Source organism: Perognathus longimembris, chromosome 12, assembly GCF_023159225.1.
Source record: "Perognathus longimembris pacificus isolate PPM17 chromosome 12, ASM2315922v1, whole genome shotgun sequence".
NCBI lineage: Eukaryota > Metazoa > Chordata > Mammalia > Rodentia > Heteromyidae > Perognathus > Perognathus longimembris.
Window position 1 is genome coordinate 2,975,890 of NC_063172.1, and position 21,785 is coordinate 2,997,674.

The window sequence follows — 21,785 nt, forward strand, 5'->3', positions numbered from 1 at the left end:
GGGAGCCTGGGCCTCCACACAGTGGCACAAGGGGGCCTCCCCCGGCCTCCCCCGGGGCTCCCCCGACCTCCCCCAGGGCTCCCCCCGGCCTCCCCCCGGGCTCCCCCTCCCCCCCGGCCTCCCCTGGCCTCCCCCACCCTCCGGGGCCTGCACGAGCCGAGAGCCTCGAGAGAGCCAGCCGCCGGCCACCCAGGCCGCCGCTCCCACTGCAATCCGCCTTAATTTTAATTTAATTCCCCTTAATCTTTAATGAAAAGTAGTAAAAGTAAATTATTTACCCAGGAGAGGCTCTCGGGTGTGAGGGTGGTTACCCACGCGGGTCGGGAGGAGGCGCGGTGCTTTATGAACTCATTAGCTACCTCAGTGACTGTTAACAACGCATGCCATTTGGCGGATGGCGACCAAGGCGCCCGCGCCCTGCGGCGGCCGGAGGACAAAGGGGCGCCTTCCGGCCCCACCCGGGTGGGCGCCGGGCAGATCCGGTGGGGGCCTGGGGTTGCACCCGCCCGGCGTGCGGAGGCCGGGCTGGGGCCATGGACCCAGTGCCGGCCTTGAGGCCGTCTCCGCCCGGGAGCCTGCCAGGCCCTGCCCGGGCGCTGTGGGCCCGCGCCTCGGGCTTAGAGAGGCCGCGGGGCAGGGCGGGAGGGGAGGGACGGCCCGGGACGGACTGGAGGCTCAGAGATAAGGCTGGAGTCCCCGCCCCCCCCCAGCCCTGACCATCCTGTGTCCTTGCAGACGTGCTGGTGGGTGGACAGCCGTGTGACTGCGAGGTGGCCGCGGCCTGCCCCGTGGGCGACCCCGTGAGCCTGGAGGTGCGGCTCACCAACAGGAGCCCGCGCCGCGTGGGGCCCTTCGCCCTCACCGTGGTCCCCTTCCAGGACCACCAGAACGGCGTGCACAACTACGACCTGCAGGACCTCATCTCCTTCGTGGGCTCCAGCACCTTCTACCTGGACGCGGTACGTGCGGGGTGCAGGCCGGTCCCGGCGCAGTGAGCGGATAGCCGGGCTTCTCCGCTCGCGTGAGCGCTTTGCCCCCCCACCCCTCCCGTGGGAGTCCCCGCCCCTCGCACCGCCACTCTGGCTCACCAGGTCCCGGCCTCGGGGCACCCTGTACCCACCGGCACCCAGCCGCTCCTCACACCACCCCCACCGACCGAGAGTCCAGGGTGGGTGACGGAAAGGGTGCTCAGCCTGACGCTGGTGCCTCGGGCCTGCAGTCCTGAGATCCGAAGATCAAGGATCGAAGCCAGCCCTGCCGCTCTTTATCTCCAATTAACCACCAAAGAGCCAAAAGTGGAGGCGTGGCTCGAGTAGTGTAGCGCTAGCCTGGAGCAAAGAGCAAAAGGGACAGTGCCTAGGCCCTGAGTTCAAGCCCCGCTATGGCATTTAAAAAGAAAAGAGAAAGTAACTGAGGCTCCGAGAGGTACAACTTGGCCAAATGAGCAGAGCGGAGAAGCTGGGGTGGGCCCCAGGAGCCGGGCCTCGGCGCCCCGCGGCCCCGTGAGGCGCACGCAGGGCCAGGAGCCGCCTGCCGGGTGGCTCCTCCCCGGGGGGCTGGGGGGGCCCATGCCTGGCCCGGGCTGATTCCGCTTCCTCCTCCTCCCACCGCAGGTGCAGCCCTCAGGCCAGTCAGCCTGCCTCGGGGCCCTCCTCTTTCTCTACCCGGGCGACTTCTTCCTCCACATCCGCTTCCACGAGGACAGCAAGAGCAAGGAGCTGCCGCCCGCCTGGTTCTGCCTGCCCAGCGCGCACGTGCGGGCCCTGGAGGCGCGGGCCTGAGTCCTCGTAGCCCCCTCCAGCCCTGGGGCAGGAGCGTCCCACCGACCCCTCCGCCCAGGTCCCCTCCCGCCGCTGCACCCCGCCTGCTGTGGCCGACTCTCCATGCGCCAGGTGCAGGCTCTTGTGTCCTGCCACCTGCTCCCGTGAGGCGGCCCCCGCCCTGGCTGCTTCCAGCCCCTCCATGGTCTCCGCTGCCCCGCCGCCTCCTTTCAGCTGCTGGGAGACATGGCAAGCCAGCCAAGCCGGCCTCGCCCGCCTCCCTGGGCCCATCTCCTCCAGAGGACACGAGGCCGGGGCTCAGGCAAGGCAGGGAGCGGTGCGGGTGCCTGGCCGGGTTCTGAACGCCAGGCCCATGTGTCCATGCTGCTCAGTTCTTCAATAAAGCACGCACCTTGCTGTCTGCCTCATCGCTGAGTCTGTTTGCTTGGGGGGCCCAGGCTTGTCCCCACCCAGCCCACACGCTACCAGGTGAGAAGCCCAACGCACGGACTCACCCTGTGGCCGGCAGCTTGACCAGCATTGTCTGACTCTGAGATTACCAGGGCCCCAGGCCGCCTCCCCCGGCCAGCCTCCCTGCTCCACCCAGAGCCCCCTCTGGCTGCCTCCAGCTGGAGGCCCCCCCGGACCTCGGCTGCTCTCCCCTCCCCCCCACAGGCGGCGAGGAAACACTCAGGACCCAGCACACAAGCAGACTCGGCTGGCTGTGGGCCCCGCCCAACTTGAGGAGACTCTAGAAGGAAATTCTCCTCTGATTTGCAAAACAAATGCCTAGACCTTTACTAAAACACAATTCCCTCCTGACCCATCTGGAAACTACCCCATTTCCACCCTTTGATTTGAACCCACATTTGACCTCTGTGAACTTGGTGAGTTTCAGAAGGGTCTGAGACAAATAGCACCCTTATACAGATAGACCAGAAGCAAGCACATCCTTTCCAGAAAAACTCACTTTAACTCCAAATTAAAAGAGTTTCTACAAGAAAAATGAGCAATTCAGAGTTTAAAACTAAGAAAGCCATTAAGTGCACAAGGAGACAATGCATCTTGCATGAGAGCCAAAGAAAATAAAATCAGCAAGTGCTAACCTGAAACAGAATCAGATAATAGGCGTACAAGACATACACTATAACATATAGAGTTGATATAAGAAATGAAGATGATTAAAATAGGAAAGGGTATATCACATGAGTTAAAAGAATAACTGAATAACTGAATAAAGGATTGAAAAGCATTCAGTAAAGTTGAAGAGCAAATTGGGCCCAACTCAAGGAAAAACTAGTGAATGGGGGAACAGAACTGGGGATTTTCATTAAAGATGCAGCCCAGACAGACAAGGAATTAGGGAATAGACTTAAGAAGCCATGGAGGACCATGTAAAAGGCTTTACTTTGTATCTAACAAGAGTTCCTGGAGGCAAGGATAAGGCGAATAGAGAAACGGAAGCATTTGAGAAAATGATGACTGAGAGCTTCTGAGAACTAATAAGGGTCAAAACGCACAGATTCCAGAGGCCCAACAAATCCTAAGTGGAATAGCATTTAAGACACACAACTGTCACATTACAATGCAGTTTCAGGAGACCAGGAAAGGGAGGCTCTTTAAAGGAGTTAGAAAGACAAGACAATGACCTTCAAAGAAGTAGCCATTTAATTGACAGCTGGCTTTTCACAGCCACAATGGGGTCTGAAGCCAATGGAATATCTGATTATGGACTGAATCAGAACCATGTTTTGCAATAGACAAGATAATGACATTTTGTGTAAACCGAGAATTTGTCACTCAAATTCCATTAAGGGGAATTCAAAAGAATTGACTCTCTCTGTCTATAGACAGTAGAAAGTTGATACCTGATAGATGTCAGAGATGCAAAGAAAGAACAAATAACAGTTCATGTGTGATTCACTCAGCAAGTGTTTACAACGAGTAATAATGGTAATGGAACTATATAGCATTGCATATTAAATATGCAATGACATAAATAATGTAATTAAGGCATGATGAAATTTACAGATAGTAAAGATGCACATAAATGCTGGTTAGGTAAGAGTGGAAGCAAAGAGTTTAAGGTGCTTTGATTACAGTTTCAAATGTTTGGGAAGAAGATAAAACTATTGATTCTCTGCAGATTTTGGATTTGGTGCTTTTAATTATGGAAGTTTTCATTTCTTGTAAACAACTTCTTCCCCAAAGAAGATATGAAAAGAAAACAAAAACTAGAGAAAAAAATGAGAAGACTGGAGGCGTAACTCAGTAGTAGAACACTTGCATAGCTTGTATAAGGCCCTGGGTTCCATTCTAAGTAACACCTCTCTCTCTCTCTCTCTCTCTCTCCCTCTCTCTCTTTCACACACACACACACGCATGCATGTGCACACACACACTAGAAATGGTACAACAAATAAAAAGCACGACCATAATGATATTAGTAATCCTCACAGCAAAGCTTACAATTACTGTACCCCTATGTGTTAGACATTGCTCTAAGATTATATAGATTGTATTATATTCATCTTCCTTATTATGTATTGATATAACTATAAAACAAATATGTTTTAGTGCATTTTATATTCCTTATAGGATACATGACCAGCCCTTTTTCTCAACTATGAAAACATTCCTACAAAATCTTTAAACAAAATCTTTATTATCATTCACATGTTACAGTTGAGGTATACAAAGTTAAATAACAATTTAGGAAGTAGTTATAAAAATAAGTTGTGAAATAAATTATGTATATAAGTACTATTTGATATGGAAAACTAGACAAACCCCATTATACCTAGGTTGTGATGATGAGGATAAACATAAAGGTTTAGGGATATAGAAGATAGAAATAAAATGGCAAGAAAGGAAGTACCAGAAAAATCTTAAAGAAATTCCAAGGCAAAAAATTAAGCTATAACTTAAAAAGAAAGACAATAGCATCATGATAACAAAACCAAGAAGCCATAATAACTCAATGAATATGCAATAAGTAATATCCTCAGATAAAGAAAAGCAGATAGATGTGCAAGGAGAAATAACCTACAGTTGTGGTGGGAGATGTTTAACATGTCACTCCTGGTAATGGAAAGATGTAAAAAGACAAATATCAGTGATGAAGATCAGTGATAAAGTATTTGCCCAGCATACATGAGGCCCTGGGTTCAATTTCCAGCACTGCACACAAATAACAGGACATAGGAGATTTGGCCAGCCATGATGGCACCTGACTGTAATACCAGCACTTGAGGATCAGAGGCAGAAGAGCCACAAGTTGGATTCTAGCTGGAGCTGCATAAATACTCCCTAGATTTTTTTAAATATAGAAGATTTAAAAAGTACAATAAATGAGCTTGACTTAATAAACATTTGTAAGAGTACTTCATTCAACAACTGTAGCACAGTGTTTTCAAGTACACCTATGATTTGGTTTATGGGCCAGTATGGAGTTGAAGGACTGTTACTATGTAGATCATATTTTCTCAATCCGGTAGGTTTGAGTTAGAAACCAGTCAGAAAAGGTAAGTACAAATGTATCGTGCATTTGAACATTATGAAATATTTTGAGATAGCTCATTGTTGGAAGACGAAATCACAATAGAACACAGGAAAAACTTGTGGATGCAGACAAGTGAGCACTTATGGGAAGCATTTACAAGCCTAAGTGTGTTTCATCAGAAGAGGAAAATGAGAGTTAGTGAGCTAAGCATTCTTCTCAGAAACTGCAAATGCTGGCAGGCAAGAGGAAAGAACATGGGTATAATAAAGACCATAGATTAATGAAATAGGAAAAAAACACACAATACCAGAAGGCCAAAGGTTAGTGTTTTAAATTGCCAACTAGATTAATAAAGAAAAAAGGCACAAATGACCACATTGCAGACAACAGGAGGACATCATAAACACAGTAAGAGGAAATCAGGGAGAATTTTACACCAATAAACTTGAAAAAAATAAGTGAAATAAGTGTTCTGTAAAATTGAATAAGACAAATTTATAATAATACATAAAAAGATAAGAAAATATCCTAAAGATACTTAAGAAATTCACATTAGTAATTTGAAAATCTCCAAAAATGAAAGCATAGGCATAGGTGTTTTTTTTTTTTTTAAGAGTGAGTTTTAATGAACCTTCAAGGACTAATCACAGTGATTACACAAACTACTTCTAAATGTAGAAAAGAATAAACATACAACTACATTTTATGAGGCTGGTAAGAGTTTGATACTGAACCCTGAGAAAGACAGCGTAAGGAAAGAACTTTCAGTCAGATGATGTAAGTACAGCCTCTCAGGACTCAGTGTCAGCGAGCGGAGCCAGCTGGTCTTTATTCAGAGAATGCAAGGTTGGTTCCACATTAGAAATGCTACTGCAAGAGCCACCATGTTCACAAATCAAAGGTGAAAAACCATGCCTTTGTCACAGATGTAGAAAAGGCTTGAGAGTTTTAATGTCTTTCATGACAAAAAGGAGCTCCAGATCCTTGAGGAACTCTTGGTGTATTTAGAAGGCCTGGGAGGGTTTTCCATAAGCTAGTAAAGAGTAGCTATAAAAATATGAGAGGAAACCTTGTTCCCAGAGCTGAGGTATCAAAGGATTTTTTTATAAGCCCAGCAATAAAACTCGAATGGTCACCATCTCTGCTTTTATCCAACATTGTACAAGTGGCCACTATCATCTCAGAAAAGCAAAGAAAAGAACAAAAGGAATAAAGTCTAGAGGAATAATAAGCACTGTTGTTAAATTTGTGTATCATATTATAGATAAGATAAAAATCTCCAAAAAAGTTTTATATTTATTAGAATTCATAAGTACTTAACAGAGTTATATGCAAATAATTGATTAACAAAAAAATCTACCCCATTTTTTTTTTTTTTTTTTGCCAGTCCTGGGCCTTGGACTCAGGGCCTGATCACTGTCCCTGGCTTCTTCCCGCTCAAGGCTAGCACTCCGCCACTTAAGCCACAGCGCCGCTTCTGGCCGTTTTCTGTATATGTGGTGCTGGGGAATCGAACCTAGGGCCTCGTGTATCCGAGGCAGGCACTCTTGCCACTAGGCTATATCCCCAGCCCCTAAAAAAATCTACCCCATTTTTGTACCACTTCTAAGAATTAAAATAATAAAGGGGTCATTTATAGAATTACAAAAATAAGAGGGAACAATGGTAGGCTGAATTATGCCATTCCAAGGACATCTGCACCATCTTTCCAGGACCCATGAATATGTTGAATTACATGGGAAAGGAGACTTATGGGTACAGATAAAATTTAGTTTACTAATCATTTGACCTTAAGATTATGCTGGTCCCCTAATGGAATCACAAGTGTCCTTAGAAGGGAAATGAATAAGAAAGGGACAGACAACATGGGGAGAAGGTAAGCAATATTCCTGACTTTGAAGATAGAGGGATAGGCCATGGGTCAAGAATTCTTCAAACCCTAGAGCCTGGGAAAGACCAGGAAACATATCCTTTCCTGCCCAAAGAATTCTCCAAAAGAACGCACTCTCAACACTCTAAAGTTTGTCCTGTAAGACTTGTTTCAGACTTTGAACTCTCAGAACTGTAAGTCAATGAACTTGTGTTATATTAAACCACTAAGTTTATGCTCATTTGTATCAGTTTAGGGGTATATGGTACAGAACACAAGAATAAATCTGTTCTTACTGTATAAGACCTTTAAACAGAAAGTTATAAAAATTTACCAAAGGGTATTAAGGAAGATCTAAATTAAGGCCTAAGTAAATGGGTTGGAAGACTTTCTCACAAAGATGGGAAGACTTGCTAACCTGACCTATAGATTCAATGCTGTACCAATAGAGATCTTGATAATTTAGGAGTGGAGCGTAGCAGACTGATTCTGAAATTTATCTAGAAGTATAATGGTCCAGTCATAGACAATATACCCTTAGAGAATAAATCACCATGCTACAGTAATTAGATGGTGTGGCTTCCACCGACCAATGGAGCGCCTAGCGATGGATTCATGAACATGCAAGCATTGATGTGTGACACATTCCTATCACATTCGAGTGGGGAAAGAATGGGCTTTCCATTCGATGGAAGCCTGAGAGGCGTCTGATCACTGATGAAGGCCCCTGGCGACACCACACCAGGGCAGAGAGCATCATGGTGAGAGCACTCGTGAGACAGACAGAAGAGGGTGAGATGGAAGCTGGAGGCCAGGGAGGAGCCAAACTTGCTCGTTGTGCAACAACTTTCTCTGAAGAGAACTCAGCAGTTCACGCAGGCCTAGCATTCTTTCCTTCTGAGGACAGTGTTGCTGTGGCTTACCCACCCACCGGAGGCCTGACCACACACACCGAGACACTCAGTATGTGCCTTCCAGAGTGGAAAGGGAAGTATATGAAGCTGGAGAATGTACTTAAACCACACCCAAACCACAGCACAATGCGACAAGATAGTCAACCTGGACACAATGGAAGACATAGGTGCACAGTCCGTGGAGCAGGGCTGTGGATGGGGCCCACTTGACCGCCCGTGGGCATGCGTGCCAACCAGAGGAGCAAGGCTGGGATGGCGGAGCCACAGAGGCCACCAGTAGCATAGTCGAACTGGAAACAAGCCAACACCCAGGTACGTGCTTAATAAAACTCAACATTCTGAGGAAGAGGAGCTGTATTCCAGAATACAGCAGAGTTGATAATAATGGGGGGAGGGGGGGACCTCACAGCTATACTGGGCATGGGGTGCATAGACAAACTTTAGCATGTTCAAGCAGTAGAATGTTATGTAATAGTACATGTGCAATAACACAGGTACTTCCAAAGCCACCACCTAGAAGGAATGAAGTAGGGAGTACACGATACATACAGTCTGGTTCCACTTACATGCAATTCTAACAGTGAAACCGTGCGTTTGTGAGGGATTTGCACGTGTGTTAACTATACAGACACAGACTATCAAGATAAACAAATAGTTAATGAGTGCAGATTTTTGAGAAGTAAACCGCGTCCTTTAGGAATTACATAAGATCCCATTTCTGTACGTGGGCAGTGGAAACTTAATTTTTTTTGCACCCAACAATTGAGATAGCCGATGCAGGTGATGAGGATTGTCGCAGACGTGGCTTTTGGAGAACAGGGAGGCAGGGAGGGGCGGGGGGGGGGGCGGCGGGAGAGAAGGGAGAAATGAAAAACGAAAGAAGAAAGGACAGAGGGGAGGCTGGAGGGAGAAAGGGAAAGGGGGACGTTCAGATCCTTTGGCGCCGACTCAGCAGAGCCATCAAGAATGCCTTCTTCCTTCCATCCTCAGGATGGAGCTTGCCATTTCAGCCCTGCTGCGCTGCTGGCGGCCGCCCGAGCCCGCGCGGAGCAGGGCGGTGTCAGCACCGCGGACAGCGCCCGGCCCCCCTCCCCGCGAGCCGGCCTTCGCGGGCGATTCAGCACCACGGACAGCACCATCCGCAGCCGTCCACTGTCGGGGGGGATTTCAGCACCAAGGACAGAGCCCCCTCGACCTGCTGGGTTCTCGGGCGTTTTCAGAACCGAGGACAGCGGCCGCGCCCTCCACTGCGGGCGGTGGAAAGGATTTCAGCACCCCGAACAGCGGCTGCTGCCGCGGGACCTTGGGGCCTGTTTTCAGCATCTGGGATGGTGATCCCTGCTGGTCCTTGGGGAGACTAGCCTAGTAGTCACCCCAGGGAGTCGTAGAGGGGCAGGAATCATAGCTCAAATACCCAACAAGCTCCCTGCAGAATAGAAGTCGAACTCAGGTTTCTTGGACCTAACCCAGTGTCTGGCCCATTGCTCCTGGTTTTGGATAAACGGACTAGGACACTTTTGAGAACCTGGAAACGCGAGGAGACGGGAGACAGGAGAGGCTTCCTACCCCATGGGCCATTCAAGTCTGATCTTTGCATGTGGTCTCACCAGACTCTGTCCTTGCCACCCAAGTGCCCAGGGAGGTCACTGTCCCCCTCTTTGTAGCGTTGCTGGGAGAATCGTATGCCAACAGCAACTCGTGCAACTAAAACCAGAAAGCTTCCCTTAGCCTTTCTTTCCCTCAGAAAGAAATTGGTTAAAAAGATGCTAAAACAATATTATCTCCTTGAGTGTTCTCTGGAAACAAATACAGTGAAACTTGGTTTTTTTTTAAAAAAAAAATCTTATTAGTTTCTAAAATGGATATTGAGCTGGATGTCTTTGTTCTATTCAGTGCTGTTTGTTTTAAAGACCCTCCATGCACTGGTGATTATTGTCTAACACGTTCTTGCATCTGCCATGCTAAGAGACACTGGGGAAAGAGAGGTGACAATGTCCCTAAGAAATGTCCCCAAGGCCCAGAATCCTCAGCCACACATAGAATCCCCAGAACAATAACTGCATTATTCCTTTGATACGTTGCTGGGCTCTTTTTTGTCAGTATTATATTTAGAATTATTCACCTATATTCGGAAGTGCCGCTGGTCTGTCACTCTCATTAGTGTGTATTATTTGTATTAAAATTATTCTAGGTGCACAGAATGAAAAGGAAGTTTTCCTTCTCTCTTTTTCTCTAGCTTAAAATAGTTCAAACAGCACTGAAATGATTGGTTTTAGAATTTAGATAAGACTCAGCTGTATTCCTGTCTGATCCTGTCTTCTCGCTGATAGATCTTGCATGACTTTCTAATATCTTCTACTGTAATTGCTCTATTAACATTTTTCATTTTTCTTGGATTGATTTTTGGTAATTTACTTTTAGTAGGAAATCATCCATTTCCTTAAGGTTTTCAATGTGTTATCACAGAGTTGCACACAATATTCTCTTATGATTATTTTTATCTCCCTTGTATCTGTGGCAATATTGGTTATGTCTGTCTTCTCATTCCTCCTGTCTAATTTTGCTTTCTTTCTTCATTCTGCATAACTGGACTCGTGAGAGTGTTTTTTCCTATTTCATTAGCCATCTCAGAGAACTAGCTTTTGCCTTTGCTTATTTTTTTCCACATTTTAATTTTCTCTTTCATCGACTTTGGTTCTTATCCTTGTGTATACCCTCCTTTTTGTTTCTCTTTACTCAGTTCTTGAGACAAGTGGTAAAAATGATGTTTTGTTCAATCTTTCTCCCTTTTCTTTATCCTGTCTTTCCTCATTTCTTAATCTTTCTTCGTTTTCTTTTTTGTGTGTGCCAGTACTGAGGCTTGAGCTGAGGGCATTGCACTTTTGCTTGGCTTTTTTTACTCAAGGCTGATATCACTCTACTACTTGAGCCACACCTCCACTTATAGGTTTTTGCTGGTTAATTAGAGATAAGAGTCTCATGGACTTTTCTGCCTACACTGGCTTCAAACCATAATGCTCACATCTCAGCATCCTGAGTAGCTAGGATTACAGGAGTGAGACACCAGCCCCCAGCCTCCTTTTAAATTCATGCATTTGAGGCCGTGGGTTTCTAAATAGTGTTAACTTTGTTTCTTATTTAATGCAAAATTCCATTTCATTGCTTTCTAAATAGTACATGATTTTTTTCCTTCCATCTTCCATTTGTTGCAAGGCTTATGCATATGTGTTTAAATTTTTCAAGTAAAGTTTCTTTCTTTCTTTTTTTTTTTTTTTTTTTTTGGCCAGTCCTGGGCCTTGGACTCAGGGCCTGAGCACTGTCCCTGGCTTCTTCCCGCTCAAGGCTAGCACTCTACCACTTGAGCCACAGCGCTGCTTCTGGCCGTTTTCTGTATATGTGGTGCTGGGGAATCGAACCTAGGGCCTCGTGTATCCGAGGCTGGCACTCTTGCCACTAGGCTATATCCCCAGCCCTAAAGTTTCTTTCTTTTTCTCTCTTGTTTGTATGCTTGTATGGGATGGAGCAAGATACATGGCCTATGGAAACTCTTCTGTGTCTTGCTACATTTTCTTTGCATCCTGTTCCATATTGATTCTCATCAGTGATCTTTGAAATATAAAGACATGTTCTCTGCTGCACATCACGTAACACCTACCTTTATACTTCATCATCTGATGTTATTCATCTAAGTCATGGTTGTTTCTTTTGAAAAAAAAATTCAAATGTATAGAAAAGTAGAGTGAAAAGTAAAATGAACACCAGATACACATCACTGCGGTTCAGTCTTGTACAGGTTTCCATACTTGTCTTCCACAGAAGTACAGCTTCCTGGCCGATCACCGCTAGACATGCAGGCTTCCGTCTTTAATGACAAAGACCATTCCTGTGTCACAACAACAGCACTGTTACACAGAAACTGCTGTGGTCTGCCTTACATAGGAATCTGTAGTCCCTCTGTACCACACTTGGACAATAAAGAAAAAAGGTTAATAAAAAAAAATGGCTGTGGTGCACTGCAGTCTCCTAAAGCCCTGTCCCCACTCAAATTTCCACAAGTGTCCCTAAAACTGCTTTTATCATCTCATTTATTCAAAGTAGGAGTTAGTCAATGGACGAGCAGTGCACTGGCTTGCTTCTCTATTAATTGTCTAATTCTTGTGTCTGATTTGGGGTGAGGAAAGCATTGAATTTGAACTCTCGCCTCATGCTTACTAGACAGGTCCTCTACCACTCGAGCTTCTATTTATGATAGATACGTTGAGAAATTCTTATAATTTTATTTTTATTGAACTCTCTTTTCATTCCCATTCTTTTCTTTGTTTTTCTTCCTAATTTATCTCCTGTTCTTTTTCTTTCATTTAGGCTATATGTTGCCCCATTGTATGTTTTAATTTATGACATTTTAATTCATTTGACTACTTAGAAACAGCTATTTGCCAATCCTACATATCTTCTTTTGTCCAGTCCTTAAATAAGTGTTTCAAAAATCATTTTGAGTTTATTTCTACTATCGACTTCTGTTTACCTTTCTTGTTGAACTTAACATGACAGTGTCTGACTTTTAAATCCATATTTTATTCAGTTTATTTTATTTTTCTTTTTGGAGATACAAAGGTTTGAACTCCAAGCCTTGCACTTGCTAGTCAAGCACTTTGTCATTAGACTGACACCTCCAGAAGCCGTGTCTGACTTTTAATGGGGGTATTTTTAGTTCTTTCCATTTAGAATATTAACCTTATTTATTTAATTAGCTTATTTGAAGTAGCTTGTGTTGTACTCCATTGCTGGCTATTTATTTTGTGCTGCTGTTTCATCCTTTCTCTTTTCCTCTATTTTGGCTCAGTTGGGTTTTCTCCTATTTTTTCTCCTTCAATCAAAAGTCTGCATTAGCCCTTCCCCCTTGCCTGAAGTCCTACCTCCTTTCTCTGTTTATATAACCAACTAATTTCTCTACTATTAGTTAAGAACACAATACCATATGACAAGATGTTCTATTTTTTCCCCTAATTATCCTTCCTTGGCCCACAAAGATGACACTTCTAGATTTCTTATTTTCTTCCTTTCCTCTCTCTCAAGGATGAGCTCTTTATAAATAATCATTTCCTTCCCACCCCGCCCGGTCCTCGAGGTTGCTGAGCTCTGACTTTTATGGAGACTACTGCGGGCTCCGCACTGGTCAGTCTCGCGGCTCCTTCCAGACAAACGGCGGCCTCGCTGTTCCTGCGGTGAATGAATCCTCGGGCCCTGGGCCTGGCGCTGGGGCCTGTGGTGCTGGGCTTGGGTCTTCTCTTGAGTCTTTGTCTTCTGCGTGGATGAAGGTGACCCCAGGAGGTGAACCCGCAAATCTCTCCTTTTGCCCCCCTGGTTGAGTGAGGCTCATTTGAGGACAGGATTGTTGGGCCAGGGCTTGGCGCGGGCGCAGTGCGCCCCAGGCCTGGCCGCGAGCAGGGTGTGGCGGGCGCGGGCTCAGGGCCTGCGCCGGGCGTTCTGGACAGAGGCCCTCGGAGCAGAGAGGACGCCGCGAGGGCGGGAGGGCGCCTGGCGCCGGTGTCCTGGCTCCCTGGACCTGACGGGGGTGGGGTGGGGTGGGGGGCTGTGTCTGGGCTCCGTGGACTTCAGCACCCGGGGGGGGGGGGTGAGTGTGGCTCCGTGCCCTCGGGGTGAGCAGCGTCGGGTTCTCGCGGTGGCGTTGGGCCGGTGTTGGACCTCAGCGGGCCTCGGTGCTCTGAGGAGCCGAGGAGACCCGAGTTCCCGGCCTCCGTGCGGCCCGGCGGGCGACCCCAGCGGCCGAGCGCGGCTCCCCGTGTGCCGCCAGCGTTCCAGAGCCGCCCCCCCCCACGCGGCCCACCGTTCCGGGGTGCAGGCTGGAGTCTCCCTGCGGCGGGGCTGCTGGGGCGCCGCCAGTCCCAGCGCCCCTGGGTTCCCGCAGCCCCCTCCCCCCTCGTGTCCCAGCAGGTGACGCGGGGTGCCGCGGGCAGCTGGGAGGCGGAGGGGGGACCCCGAGCTTCGGGCGCCGCCGGGGGTGGCTTCTGTTTCCAGCCTGGCTCCGCGCTGAGCTGGGCTGGCCAGGCGGGCCCTGCCTCTAGGAACATGGCGTCTGCTGTAGGGAGCGGGGACAGGGCTGCTTGCAAGCCTGGAACCCAGGGCGGCTTCGTGGAGGAGGCGGCGGGCGGCGGGCAGCCCCGCCCGGGGGCTTTGGCCCTGGGCTTCTGCGGGGAACTGACGCACCTGTCAGCACCGCACTGCGGCCTCTGCTCCCGGCCAGGGACGCAACATTGACCAAGCACCTCTGGGTCCTGGGGCGTCCGCCAAGGATCCGAGCCTCCCCCCCCCCCCCCCGGTCCTCCCCGTGCTTTCCCCACCGAGGAGGAGCTGCGCGGAGCCCCTTTCCGGCCAGGTCGGCCTGGACAGAACACGGGTTTGGATCCAGGCCTGGCGGGCGCAGAGCTCACAGATGCCCTGAGGCCGGCGTGGGGAGGGGCGGGGAGGACCGGGAGGGGGGCGGGGGAGGACCGGTCCTCCCACACCGTGCTCCAGGGACCGACAGCCGAGCCGAGGCGCGTCCCGACTCCGCTTCGGGCCGTCCAGGGCTTTCCCTGGGCTGTCGGGCCTCAGTCCCCTCTCCACGCGCTCTCCTCCCACGTCTCATGGAGACGTCACAATCATTATTTGGGGTGTTTAATTTTTTAAGAAAAGGAGATTTTCACCTTTAGTAATGCATTTTACTTTCTTCATGTACTTGTTTTGCGTCTTGTTTGTCCGTCCTGGGGCTTGAACTTGGGGCTTGGGCGCTGTGCCTGAGCTTTTGGGCTCCAGGCTAAGGCTCTTCCACCTGAGCCGCAGCGCCGCTCCGGCTTTTTGGAGGTTCGTTGGAGGTGAGAGTCTCTTGGACTTCCATTGTCACTATTACTATTTTTTGTTATGTGTAAGTGGTTGTGCAAAGGAGCTGGCAGTTCAGAAAGCAGTTTCTGAGGACAGTGCATCTTGATCAATGTCACCGCTTTCAACATCCTCACCCCCCAACCCACCCCTTCCCTCACTATTCTTAATTTTAGGCCACATTCCCCCCCCTTCATTCAGCCACTCCCCCCCCCCCAACTTGATCTCACCCACCCCTTTCCATGAACTTTCTCACCCAGGCGGGTCTTGAGTCTCTCTCCTCAGACCTCAGCCTCCCGAGTAGCCAGGTTACAGGCGCGAGCCGCCACTGACCGGCTAGTCCTTTATTTATTTATTCTATTTTTTTCCAGTCCTGGGCCTTGGACTCAGGGCCTGAGCACTGTCCCTGGCTTCTTTTTGCTCAAGGCTAGCACTCTGCCACCTGAGCCACAGCGCCACTTCTGGCCATTTTCTGTATATGTGGTGCTGGGGAATTGAACCCAGAGCTTCATGTATACGAGGCAAGCGCTCTTGCCACTAGGCCATGTCCCCAGCCCTAGTCCTTTATTTTTAAGAAGGCAGAAGGCCAGGGCCCATTCTGTGTCCTTTCACTATAAACCTGCAGTTATTTCTGGTGCTCAGTGTGGACAGAAAGGTCACGCATGCTCTTTCATGGCCACCGGTATCTCACCAGTTCCCATGGTCACCGCTGGGCACTGAGCGCCGGCGGCCTCTGGCCAGTGCGGAAGGCTGGGCGAGGGGAAGAGTCACCCTGCTGTCCGGAGTCCCCGCTCCGGCTCCCAGGGGCCACCTGAAGGTGGGCCACCCTGCCCCTCCCGTCGTCCCCTGTGGTGGTCTGTGATGGCCTCCAGAGGCGTTGACCCTGCCCGTGTCGTGGTTAGGGAGCGGCTCATGGTGCCAAGCGTGTGTATGCGCGCGCGTGTGCGTGTGCATGCACGCGTGTGCGCGCGTGTGTGCATGCATGCGTGTGCGCGCGTGTGCGTGTGTATGGACGCGTGTGTGCGTGTGTGTATGCGCGTGTGCGCGTCCTAGTGCCGGAGCTGGGGCGGGGGCTGTGGCTGAGTCCTGTGCGCAGCGCGCGCTCCACCCTGGGCCGCGCCCCCTTCCAGCTTTCGCGATGCTCAGTGGGAGCCCGGAGGCTCCAAGGCTCGTCCCGGGCCGGCTGAGTGGCCGCCCCCCTTCCCTCCGGAGTGGCCGGGATCCTCGGGCCTGGGGCCGGGCCCTCTGGCGGCTTCTGGCGGGGAAGGGGCGTCGAGGGGCCGGGAGGGCTTCGCGGGAAGGGCTCCGGCCGGGCCCGGCTGCCGCGGTCCTTGCCGCGTCACCTGGACTTTCACGAGCTCTGAACCAAGCTCCCCTTCTCCCCACTGCTGGAACTGGGGGAGCCCCTGCCGCCGCCCCAGCCCCTCCCTCCCACGGGGCCCTGGGCCCGCCAAGCCCTCGCGATGGCGGCTCTGCACCCCCTGCCCGGAGGCGCCAGGGCGTTGAGCTCCCCCGGGGCTGGGGCGCCCCGCGCCGCCGTCCTCCCCGCGCGAGGCCTCCGGCCGGGTCCTGGCCGGGGTCGCGGGCGGCCGAGCCGCGCTGCGGAGCCCAGCTGTCCAAGCAGACACCCCGCGTTTCCGTGAGAAACGGGGCGACGCGGAGGCCGCTGCCGGGGCCGCGCGGGCGGGCTGCAAACTCGTGGGTCGGCCCAACTCCTGGAGGCCATGGCGCGCGCGCCCCGGCGGGGCGGCGCTTGTTCTCGAAGCTTCTTTCCTCCCGTCCGTCCCGCAGCTCCTCCCGGCCGCCTGGGGTCCCGCCCAGCCCCGCAGCCAGCCGCGCCCAGCTCCGCGAGCCCGGGCCGCGAGGCGGACGACGCCCCCTGCCCGCCCCTGGGGTGCGGGGCACCCCCGCAGGGCCGGAGGCTGGGCGCTGGGTGCCCGGCTGTGGGAAGAGGGCGGAGACCCGAGCTGGGCTCCAAGGACTTTGCCCTCGGCGTGGAGCCCGAGCTGGGCGGGCTCCCCTCCCCCCCCAGCACCCGGGGCAGCGGTCACTGTCGCTGTTCACTGCCCTGCAGACCTGGGGTCAATAGCAGTCGGGGCCCGGGGGGGGGGGGGGGGGAGCGCGGGTCGGAGCGGGCGGGGGGCGGCGCCGCGGGCGTCCGGGCCGCGAGGCTCCGGGGTGAGGCTTCCGCGGCGGCGGAACGAGGGATCCGAGGGCTTCGGGGCCGAGTTCCTGAAAGATGCGAGCGGAAGCGCGGCCCGCGGGGCGGGGGGCGGGGGGGGGAGGCGCTGCGCACAGCTGGGGCGCCGCGCGCCCGCCCGGCTCCCCGCCCGCGCCCCGCGCCCCGCGCCCCGCGCCCCGCGCCCGGTCCCCCATCCCCCGCGCCCCGCGCCCCGCGCCCCGCGCCCGGTCCCCCATCCCCCGCGCCCCGCGCCCCGCGCCCCGGCTGGGGCTGGCGGGAGGCGGGCGCCCCTGTGGGTCGGAGTCCAGCGCCCCCTGGCGGCGCCACCGCCGCGTCCCGGGCGGAGGCCCGACGGCTGTGACTCGGGGCGGCGCGGCGGCGGGGCGGCGGGAGGCCCGCCCGGGGTTCCGTCGCGGGCTGAGCCCCGGGAGCTGCCAGCTGCTGGGGCTCCTGGGCGCTCTCCCGCGGTGACTCACCCGCAGCCGGGCGCAGCGGAGCGCGGGGGCCTCGGCCTCCAAAATGGCTTCTGGGGAGAGCGCTCCCTCGGGCGGGGCTCCCCGCCCCGGTGCCCGCAGCCCCCCCGCGGGGACAGCCCTTCCCCGCTGGCCCGGCTCGCGCGTCCGGGCCGAGGCGGGAAGGCCACGAAGGCCCGGGGGTCCCCGCTGCGACCCCCGCCGTCTCCTGGGCCGGCCTCTCCCTCCCGCCTCCCCTTGGCGGTGCCCGGGCCCTGCCCGCCCCGCAAGGAGGACTTGGGGGTCGCTGGGGCGACCAGGCCGCTTTACCACTGTGGGACCCCAGCCCTCGGGGGAGATGGGGAAGAAAGCCCCCGACACCCGAAAGGGGGTGGAGGGCGCGGGAGAACCCTAGCCGCCTGAGGAGAGGGGGGAGCACCTGGGTCTGCTCTGGACTCCAGGCGTGGCGGCTCCCTGCTCGGGCCTGGTCCCCCCCCCCACCCCCGGCGGCGCTGGCGGGGTCGGCGCCCGGCCGGGGGCGCGGGGCGCGGGGCGTGAGCGAGGCGGTGCGGGGCGCATGGCGCGCCCGGGCCAAACACCAAAGGCTGTGAGGATGTTTCTCGGACAAGTGACGGGGAGCGTCCCGGGCAGGGGGACTCGGGGGGCCCCGGGTCTCCACGCTGAGTGGCGGCCGTGCTGTCCTCTGGGGGGACCCGGCTCTGGCGGCGGGCGCTGGGCCACGCAGGGGGCCGAGGGGCTAAGGCCGCGCTACCCCAACAGTGCCCCGCGCCTGCGCCCGGTGGCCGGGGAGGCAGGGGGTCGTGGCCGCCCCCGCTTCGGCCTGTCCCTCTCCCCCGGTCTCCCCTACGCCCCCAGCCCGCGGAGCCCCGTTTCTCGCCCTGGGCCCTGGGTGCTTCCAACTCTGTGTGTGCGCACTTGGGGAAGGATCCCGGCAGCCCGGGTCCTCTTCCCATCCGGCCTCCGCCCCAACTCGGGGGTGGCTCGGCTCCCGGCCCCCCCTCGGGCAGCACCCGTCCCCGAGTGAACCCCGCCAGCCCCGGCGGGCCCGCTCGCCGCTCCCGGGCGCCCTGGGCGTGCGCTCCGAGCCGCACTTGGTCTGCAGCAGGCGCTGCCTCGGCCGCCTCGCCAGCTGGCTGGGGACCAGGCGGGAGGTGGCGCGCCCCGGAGGCTGCGGGGGGAGGGAGGCGGGAGGGAGGGAGAGGAGGAGGCGGGGAGGGAGGCTGAGCCTCGGAGTAGCCTGGCCCCCGCCCCCCTCGCCCTCCCGCCGGAGCGGGGCTGTCAAGCGCAAACACACACACGCGCGCACACACGCACGAACATCCACTCGGGCTCCCTCCGGCGCGCACGCACGCAGCCCGGGGCAGAGCCGCGCCGCGCAGCTCGCGGACGCCTGGACGCCAGAGGGTCCGGAGCGGCGCCCGGCTCCGCCCGCGCCCCGCAGCTCCTCCCGGCCCGCGGGCCCGCCGCCGCCGCCGCCGCCCCGGGAGCCGCCGGCCGGCCGCGCACCTGCCTCTCCGCCCGCGGGGGAGCCTCGCCGGCCCCGCCGCGGGCCCCGCAGCCGCGCCGCGGCGCCCCGTTCCGGAGCCCCGGAGGCTGAGCCGAGCAAACTTCGCCGAGCAGCCGACCGCGCGGCGGGCACCCCGCGGGGGCCCCCGCGTGCCCAGGTGGGCTCGGGGCGTTCGGGCTGAGGGCATCGGGGCTGAGCCGCGCGCCACTTAGCAAACTTTTCCGTCCCCGGCCGCAGGCGCGGCGAGCCCGGCGCGGAGCCCACCCCTCGGGGCACACGCCACCCTGGAGGGCCCCGGGAGCGCGTCCCCTCCGGAGGGGCGGCCGCAGCGGGAAGCCGAGCCCCTCCCCGGGCTGCCCACCCCGGCCCCCGATGCCGCCGAGGCTGAGTCCGAGGAGGAGCGGGACGAGAGGGGCGGGGTGCCCGGCGAAGCGCAGCCCGCGCCGCCCGGCGAGGACTTAGGCGCGGGCGCGGGGCCGGAGCCGGACTCGGACTCGGATGAGGACGAGCCCCCCTGCCTGGTCCCGCTCACGCAGAGCCAGGCCTGGCGCACCGTGACCGTGTCGGTGTCCGTGCACCACGACGCCCGGCCGCCGCGCACGGGCAGCCTCCAGCGCCTGCCCGCGGCGCCCGCGCCCCCCGCGCCCGCGCCCGAGCCGCCCGTGGTGCGCCAGCCGTCTCCGCGCCGCGCCGCCCCCGGCGAGGGCCGGGCCCGGGGCCGAGGCCGGGGCCGGGAAGAGGACGAGGGCGAAGTGCAAGTGCACGAGGAGGCGGAGGAGGAGGAGGAGGCGGGCGAGCGAGGCGAGAAGGGCGCGAAGGGCGAGGAGGGCGAGAAGGGCGAGGGCGACGGGCAGGAGGAGGACCACTGCCCCTGCCCGGGCCAGGGGATCAGTTTCGGGGCGCTGGGCCACTTCCGGCTCCCCGGTTGGTGCTATTACTGCTGCTGCTGCTGCCACGGGCTGCGGCTGGCCGGCCGGCACGGGCGCAACGCGGTGCGCAGGGTGCTGCAGTGGGACCGGCGCGGCTGCCAGGCGGTGGGCCACGTCCCGCTCGCGGGCTCCTTCCTGGCGGCCATGAAGCGGCAGAACGTGCGCACGCTGTCGCTCATCGCCTGCACCTTCACCTACCTGCTGGTGGGCGCCGCCGTGTTCGACGCCCTCGAGTCCGACCACGAGATGCGCGAGGAGGAGAAGCTGAAGGCGGAGGAGGTGCGCATCCGCGGCAAGTACAACATCAGCACGGACGACTACCGGCAGCTCGAGCTGGTCATCCTGCAGTCCGAGCCGCACCGCGCCGGCGTCCAGTGGAAATTCGCCGGCTCCTTCTACTTCGCCATCACCGTCATCACCACCATCGGTAAGGGGCGGGCGGGCGGGGGGCGGGTGGGGGGAGCCGCCGGGCGGGAGCCCCGAGGGAAACACAACTTTCCGTGCCCCGCGCCCCAGGCCCGCTTCTCTCTGGGGCCAGCGCCTCCCCGGGACCCCCCGCCCGCCCGCCCGCCCCGGGGCTGGCCGCCGCGCCGGTGTCTGGGCCCCGCGCTCGAGCCCGGGGCGGGCGGGGGGCGGAGGCGCCACTGTCGCCCAGAGTGGAGGGCTAAGAATAATCGCATTGCAGACACCCACCCACCCGCCGCCCAAGCACGGGCTGCGCGCCCGCCGGCTCCCAGGCTGCCACTTACTACCTGAGGGGGGCGGGGGGGGGGGGATGGAGGGAGCCGGCCTGGCACCGAAGTGTCCGCACCCCTGGGGTGCCCGGAGATGGCGCCGGGGCTGCGGGTGGGGGGCGGGGTCTCCAGTGCCTGAGGGGTCCCCTTAGTCTTTTCTGATCCCCAGTTTCAGCAACCCCCCCCCCCCTCCTTTCCTTAGAGTTCTGGGAGCATCAGGTCTCCAGGAGCCACCATTTGCCCCTGGGATCGTGGGGTGGGGATGGCCGCAGGGGAACTGCTGTGTCCCCGGTGGGGGGGGGGCTGTCACCGTCTTGGGCGAGGGCCGTGGGCAACACAAGTCTGGATGTCGCCCCAAACTGGGCGCACGCAGCTCCCTCTGGAGAAGATCCAGTCGGGACCACAGGGGGCCACCTGCAGAGTCTGCGCCCGGGCGGGCGCCGTCCACAGAGCAAGGCGCCTCGCGGGTCCCGGGGCAGCGCGCCCTGAGGCGGGGGGGGGGGGGGGGGGGGGCGCCGCAGCCCTGCGGGGAGCCCTGTGGGACTCTGAGCGGGCCCTCGGGTGCAGTGGCTGCGGTGGCGTCTCTGTGGTTGGCACATTGCCTCCCAGCCAGCCGTCCTTTCTGGAGCTGGCAAGCCCGTCCTATCCTGTTGGGGCTCTGCAGCCCCCCCGAGCCCCCCCGGTTTTGCCTGTCTGGATCCCTCTCCTCTAACTTGCCTTTGGTAATTTTCTTTGTCTGGAAAGCTCTGCCTGCAGAACCCGTGTCCGTGCAACAGGAAGCGGGGCCCAGGGCGCCCCGGCTTCCCTTCCTCTCGGAAAAAGACTTGCTAAGACTCATCATGTTTGAAATGCGTAATTCATGCACGTGTGATTTTCATGTTCTGGGGGGGGGGACCCCCCATCCTTCTGTCATCTCCGTAGCCAGCTTTGCCCTGCTGGTCCCTGCCCTCTGCCCCTCCCTGGGGTGCATTGCTGCCCTGACAATGCGGCGCGGGGGTGCACTTGTGCTTGTGGGGGTCCAGGGCGAGGGGCTGG

The 21,785-nt window shown here is 56.2% G+C and overlaps 3 protein-coding genes across 4 annotated transcripts in view; 2 read left to right on the forward strand and 1 right to left on the reverse strand.

Annotated features, from left to right (window-relative positions):
- Trappc9 (trafficking protein particle complex subunit 9) overlaps nt 1–2,165 on the forward strand; it is a 407,886-nt gene extending 405,721 nt beyond the window's left edge. Inside the window, exons 22-23 of one of the 2 annotated variants that reach the window (XM_048358924.1) lie at nt 736–959; nt 1,614–2,165. In XM_048358924.1, the coding sequence (XP_048214881.1) occupies nt 736–959; nt 1,614–1,781 (392 nt within the window). In that variant the 3' untranslated portion in view covers nt 1,782–2,165. The remainder of the gene's footprint in view (nt 1–735; nt 960–1,613) is intronic. The other variant, XM_048358925.1, reaches the window with a different exon arrangement.
- A 13,902-nt stretch (nt 2,166–16,067) lies between these two features.
- Nucleotides 16,068–20,162, reverse strand: LOC125361041 (collagen alpha-1(I) chain-like). Its single transcript, XM_048359256.1, has 5 exons — nt 20,058–20,162; nt 19,449–19,958; nt 18,895–19,396; nt 18,061–18,748; nt 16,068–16,866 (listed from the first exon to the last, which is right to left on the reverse strand). Exons 1-5 carry the CDS (start codon nt 20,160–20,162, stop codon nt 16,068–16,070), a joined length of 2,604 nt encoding a protein of 867 aa, XP_048215213.1.
- Nucleotides 20,161–21,785, forward strand: part of Kcnk9 (potassium two pore domain channel subfamily K member 9) — a 28,617-nt gene continuing 26,992 nt past the window's right edge. The window contains exon 1 of the mRNA XM_048359257.1: nt 20,161–20,443. Coding sequence (XP_048215214.1) covers nt 20,161–20,443 — 283 coding nt within the window. The remainder of the gene's footprint in view (nt 20,444–21,785) is intronic.